The 6,430-nt window shown below is 41.4% G+C and overlaps 1 protein-coding gene across 2 annotated transcripts in view; it reads right to left on the bottom strand.

Moving 5' to 3' along the window:
* Positions 1 to 2,185: 2,185 nt before the first annotated feature.
* The window catches only part of LONRF2 (LON peptidase N-terminal domain and ring finger 2), a 37,273-nt gene continuing 33,028 nt past the window's right edge, over positions 2,186 to 6,430 (bottom strand). For both annotated transcript variants that reach the window (XM_065061330.1, XM_065061324.1), the window contains exon 12: positions 2,186 to 6,060. In XM_065061330.1, the coding sequence (XP_064917402.1) occupies positions 5,902 to 6,060 (159 nt within the window). In that variant the 3' untranslated portion in view covers positions 2,186 to 5,901. The remainder of the gene's footprint in view (positions 6,061 to 6,430) is intronic.

The following is a 6,430-nucleotide window of genomic DNA, read 5'->3' as shown; positions in this document are numbered from 1 at the left end:
TGAAAACAACAGATGAGCAAGGGAAGAACAAGGTCTCGTGAGGAGAAGGGTCTGGGAATCACAGGAAAGACCCCAGTCACTATGAGCAGTGGGTCTCCTATGAGCTTCATGAGCTGAACTGCCATGAATGGTTTGGTGGGCTGAAGGGGCTACATGGAGGTGTTTCCCTGTGGCTTTTGTTACAGTTAAAAAAAATTCTGCTCTCAAGCACTTGTAGTATGCCATCCTCCAGATACCATCCTCAGGTCTGCGTGGACACTGGGAGTATAACTTGATAAGTTTCAGTTCTGTCTCTGCAATATACTAGGTAGGGAAAAGAGCTGTTTCTCAAACTTGGTCTATGCTGAAGTCAACTGGATTGGTCCCCAGGCTCAGCTTCTGTGTTCAGAATCCAGGTCCTCCCAGGAGCAGGGCTCCAATGTAGCTGCTGCACAAAAAGAGCAGCAGATGTTTATGAGAATAAAACATAAGTGACATTTAAAAGTGAAGACATTTCTTCCATGGATGCACAAAGTCCCAAATTTAGCAGACAACGCCAAACCCCACATATGGCAGCACAAAGCTATAAAAGTTGTCAGCAAGCGATATTCATCTGGACTTAGAAACAACTTGTTCCCACTATGTAACATAAACGCGATTGAAAACACGCCTGTCTTTTAGCTGTAAGTGTAGCACACGCATTCATTAGAGGAACGAAGGAAAGTGCTGGCATGGATTCACTTTTTTTTTCCACCCTGTCGATACAGTCTCAGATTTTTTGTCTAGATCATTAATTTTTCTTATTCTATGGCTCAGTAGCCAACAGCTTCCAGCAAGCGCTCAGCCCTTCCAAATGTAAGCGCTGCTGGACAGAATTAGGCAGCATTATTTCAGGTCCCTGGTTTGACGAGGCAGAGGGCAATGCAAGGAGGACAACAGACCACTACAGTTTCCACACTTTTGGGAATGGCATCAGTCTGTGGCTCAGGGAAATTGGCACAATCTGACCTGCTGCTTTTCCAGGGCTCAACATCTCCCAGCAAAGGATATGCAGGGTAAGAAAAAAATCCTATTAATGTTTACTAACTTCATGCAGTTATTCTGCTTCTATTGTTTTCAAAGTCTCGAGGTGCACAAGGATCTGGATAATAAAAATGAAAGCTAGATCGGTTGCTTTTCCATACCTCCTTCCTTTCCTGAAATGACTGACATTTCAAGAACGTTGTCTGGCACATCAAAACAACTCACCCAATTTACACACGTACTCCAACACACACTTGCACTTCTGTTAAAAGAGCAGTCCTGTAACTGATGTTTGCTCAAACATCCAGTGAATAGAGGCACAAAGACCAAAATCAATCCAACAACAGAAGAAAAAAATAATAATAATAATTAAAAAAAGCTAATATTTACAAAAAAAAACCTCAGAGTGGTTTTGCTCAGCTGGCAGCGAGACACAGCTGAGGGATGGGACATGCCCTCTGCCATCTGGCTCAGCTTTGCCCTCCCACAACTGCATTTTGCTGCTGCTGCAGCCTGGCTGGTGTCCCACCACCTCCCACACCAGTGCCAGCCCTGCCCAGTGCCTCTGCATGGAACATCGTCTTTGCCTTGCGGCGCTCTGAAGGTACTTTATTTCACCAGGCTTATTAAAGCATTTTGTGTTCTTAACTGTAACCATATTTTTTCAGAGTTCATTCTGTGAGCAAAGTCAGGTCACACTTATGGTGAGAAAATACTCAATAGCTATGGAAGGAAGAGCACACTGTGTGACCCTCTCCCATCTTTGTCGCATCCCACTCCTGGGGGAGTTAAGGGTTTATTTTCCCATTCCACCCGTGCCCCACTGCTCCTTACCTCCCACCCCTACAAATCACTTCTCACCTTCACAACCAGCTGCCCTGGGGTCCCAGCAAGTCCCACCGTGCTGTGTCCTCTGCAGCCTCCCACACTCCTCTCACACTGGGGGCAAAACCTTTGCCGTGCAACCTATGAACCCCAACATCTGACCTCTGCTCCTGGGATATGTGCTGCTTAAAAACTTGTGAGGTCAATTCTCATCCCCTGGGCTCCTGCCAGGGAAATCGAACCATCATCCCCCTTCCAACAGCAGCCCATGGGCAGCTTGTTTCTGTTGAGGTTATTTACCACAGCTCCAGCTCTCAGCCCTCACAGAGCGATAAAGCTTTCCCATAAACTCACGCTCTTATAAATTCAATCTGTTTTATTCCAAATATCACATAAATTAAATACATTTTCCATGAATATTGCAAATATACATGAAATGAACATTGCAATTTTTAAAAAAAGTTTTGGCTTTGCTTATGCAACAAGAAGTGCCAAATGTGGTTAGAACATGAACTTCTCCTGTATTTACTAGATACAAAAAGGTGCAGATTAATAATTTATATTTATACATATGTACACACTCCATTTTGTAACTAACTTTAAAACAGTAAAAAATGGTTTCAAGTTTATCTACATTAAACATACTCGTTTACATCTGGTCAGAAGCCCCAGATAAGAGTTGATACAATCATTTCACAACTGCAAAATTAAGGCGCTACCAAAATACCAGTTCCACTAGTGTAAAATGTAATAGGAATAGAGAATGTACAGCTTTCTATTTATCAATTTAAAAGTGGACTGGAGAATGAGGAAAAAGGAGCAGTAAGAAACATGACAAGATCTACAGATTAGAAGTACAAAGAGATCTCGATGACTATCAAATGAACATATTAAAATACAGTAGATAAAAGGCCTCAGTGGCAAACAATTAGTATGCTTCTGAAAGACAAAAAAAGGTTAAAATATATATATCATTTTGTAGCTTGAAGCTTTACAGGTGAACAACAGGTGTAGAGGTAGAGGGATTTTTTTTTTATTTTTTTAAATTTTGGCCTCTTTACGATGTATAAAGAAGGGCCACATTCACCACAGTGAAAAGACTCATCATATATCCCAGCATCCTTGCTTGGACGGCAAGCAAGAGAAGTGTAATGAGCTAGAAAGGCAACGAATCCTGTCTGTCTCTTCCAGGAGCTCAGCTCCAATGCTTCCACATGTACCTTGACAACAAGTTACACCTAAGCGTAGATCAGCTGTAACACAGACATTTCCTCTAGAGAGAAATGAGATAGCTAGCTTTTCCCATGAGGTACTACTGGATGCCGTAGAGATTATATGGCAGAGATAATTTGGTAACAATGAAATTGGTACTTTCCCTTAGAAAGCAAGTACCACAGGGCAGTGGTGACTTTTTTTATTTGTTTATTAAAGCTTTGCTATTCGATCAGCATTCAGCGTTTTGGAAGAAATGTCCGCTTTGGGCTGCTCGTATGGTTATTTGCATCCATACACAGACAATTCCTGTGTTGTTATCATTAATCCAAAACATCAGTCACTGAAATATTCACGAACTGCTTTAAACCTTGACTAAAAAAAAATCCCTCTACAGTTCAGCTTTCTCTTAGATAACTATCACCCTATTAATTATGAACACTTTCATGTAAAATGTGTCTTTACACATTACAGAACAGCAGTAAACAACCTCTCTTGCTCCGTAGGGTTTCCTCTCAGAAGTACCTCAAAAGTAGGTATCTTGAAAAATCACTTTTGCAAGGAATAATATTCACATTGGTTACTGAGGCAAAGCCAAGAAGACACTAACTAGCACCTTGATTTTTTTTTTATTTTTTTTTTTTTTAAACACACTCCTCTACATAAAATTAAGCACACAGAAGATCAGGGACCAGCAATATACAAGTAGCGTCAACGTCCCCTTGCAGCTAAACTAGTAATACTCAGAACTACACCAGACACACGAAGGAGCGAGATGAGTCTAGAAGAAATGCACGGCATGGAAAGGGGCAGGAAGAACAGGAAGCTGAACAGATACGATTGCGAGACCACACACAGTCCATCTTCTGGTCTGAGAATTAGTTTGTGAACCACCCTTGGGTGGCTTCGCTGACAGCGGGCTGAACACCTACTGACTTCTGACATTTCCTCCCCCGTGTATAGCACAATTCCTTTTTATCCTTCAGCGACTTCATCTTCAAATCCTGGAGGAAATGCATTCAACTTGAATTTTGAGTATTTTGGTGATGGTAGCAGAACTTGCAGAAGGCTACTATAGAGGTTATGACATCATTGGTTGTAAGTTATGCACTTCACAATTCAGAGAATATACTTACAAACTATTTAAATAGAAAAGGCGTGTTCAAGGTAGAGGCAGTTACAGTACATTCAGGGTATGTTACAGAAACCATTTGTGGTAGCCATTTGCTGAAAGGAAAAACCTCTGTATTTTTGTTTCCCAGACCACACAGGTTATGACTACAATACCCAAAGAGAGCAGGTAATATATCTTAATCACTGCATTTAATGCAGTCTTCTTCCAGAACTCATGTGCAAATTGGAAAAAAAAGTTTAAATACATCTTCATTGACAAATAAGGACGAAAGAACTGAAAAAAGAAACCAGGCACTTTGACCATTTAGGTAAACAGCCATTTCTTCTTACCAGGCTTCTGCACAGGAACAAGTCTTTACATTGGTCTTGCTATGCTTGCAGCATGTGGAGATTCAAGTCAACTTTTTTTTCCCGGTTGGTAGTATCAGTTCTACTTAAAGGAAACTATGCCAATTGAATTGGTAACACTGTTAGTTATTTCATTGGCAGATGAGCAAATATTGATCATTTGACTGACAAGCAATCAATTCAATAGCTATCAAAGTTAGGTATTAACAAAAACATTACATAAAAAAATAATCAAAAAGACAAATGAAGGTTAACACCTGAATTAAGCTTGCATTGAGACTTGCCTTTGAAGATTCAGTTTGTGCCTCCTTTCATGGTGTTATTGTGGACTCCATTCCATCCCATACAGCAACTGGTACTAAGCTACAATACTTTTGGTTTGAAAAACGTTCAGTAGAGATCCCTCCAACGTAATGGCAGGTTGGCGAGACGCTGCAGGCAAGAGGGAGATTGAAACCTTCTCACGTTTCATCCTCGCCGGTTCCAAGTGCAGAACAGGCGTTCGGAGCAAACCGCAGCACGCCGCCCTCGGACGCGGGGTAAAATCGGTATTTCACAGCAGAGTTTATCATACTTTAGGGAGCTGGTCTGATTTGACTTTAGTGATAGGATCAGCTAGGATTACTTTTTCTTTCCAAATAAACCAAAGTACACCTTTCCAAACATTTTGTACATATTCAATCTGCTACAACACATAAATCACAACACGAGGGATTACCTAGGGCTACTAAATAGCGTACTGATTTAGTAGCTATTATTCTTTCAGACAAACATCCTCAGATGCCTTGACCACAAATGGCTTATTTTTTCTTTTCCTCACAGACTGCTATTTCCTGAAAAGAGAGAGATGTGGGTGTATGACAGACTGCCTACCCATTCATTAACAGAGCATACTGTTGGTTTTAGTCTTCATGCATACTTCTGCCAGGCAGCGTGACACCTCTTCTGTTCACTACCTTCAAGAAAGTCTAGGAAACACCTTTTCAATCCATTGTCCAGTTTCCTTTTCCTACTAAGTGGAAATCCAAATCACATGCAGGCCAATGGTGCTACTCTAGTACTTAACTCTCTTGCAGGCTAAAACATCAACTCTATCGTAGTACTTCGAAGCAACTATCCACATCCATCAGCTATGCTCCAACTGTAGCACAGCTTTGTAGAGGCTCAGATTTCATCAGGAAAACAGGAGAGAGTGCAAGGTTTGGTGAACACCCAGGATAACAAACTGATGCAATCGACGGATGCTGGACGCGGTCAGAAAGGGCTGTTCCTTTTTGAAGAAACCTTTAAAAAACAAAAAACAACCCCTCCCCCTCCGCCCTCCCCCAGAACAAACTGTTGTGAGATGTTTTTGGTGCCCACTCACAACTGAAGTCCATGTTATCTGGGTCTTTTGCGAGTCACAAATATCAATACGCGTCTGATGGCGATAAGACGATCTTTAAGGGAGGTCATAGCCAATATCGCCAGCTGAGCTTTGTTTTCCAGAGGCAACACTGCCAAGAGCCACCAGTACCAGGCAGGACCACTGGGATTGCTCTGAAAAAGGATGGAAAAGACATACAATCATGTATTCACCAGCACTGCCCCATGAAGAACACCGCCTTCCTTCCCAACTTCCATTTGCTAAGAAAAATCACCATAAAACCAACAGTTCACACAGCAACTAAACACTATTTCAGGCACCCTCCTTGTCTATATGCACCATTAAGACTGATCTCTTCAGGTATCAGCTTACACGGATATATTGTTTTGCATTGATCGTTTTCCATACTTCATGCTAATAGATCAAAATTGGGTGTCAGGGAATAGACTGCCTTAGCTTATTGAATTATTTGGTACACCGCTTCTCATAGAACTTGTTTAGAAATTGCTTGTGTAGAATTTGCTCAGCATAAGTTTGCTTAGC

Source organism: Columba livia, chromosome 1, assembly GCF_036013475.1.
Source record: "Columba livia isolate bColLiv1 breed racing homer chromosome 1, bColLiv1.pat.W.v2, whole genome shotgun sequence".
Taxonomy (NCBI): Eukaryota; Metazoa; Chordata; class Aves; order Columbiformes; family Columbidae; genus Columba; species Columba livia.
The sequence above is the reverse complement of the archived record's forward strand: the minus strand, read 5'-3'. Positions and strand labels throughout refer to the sequence as shown.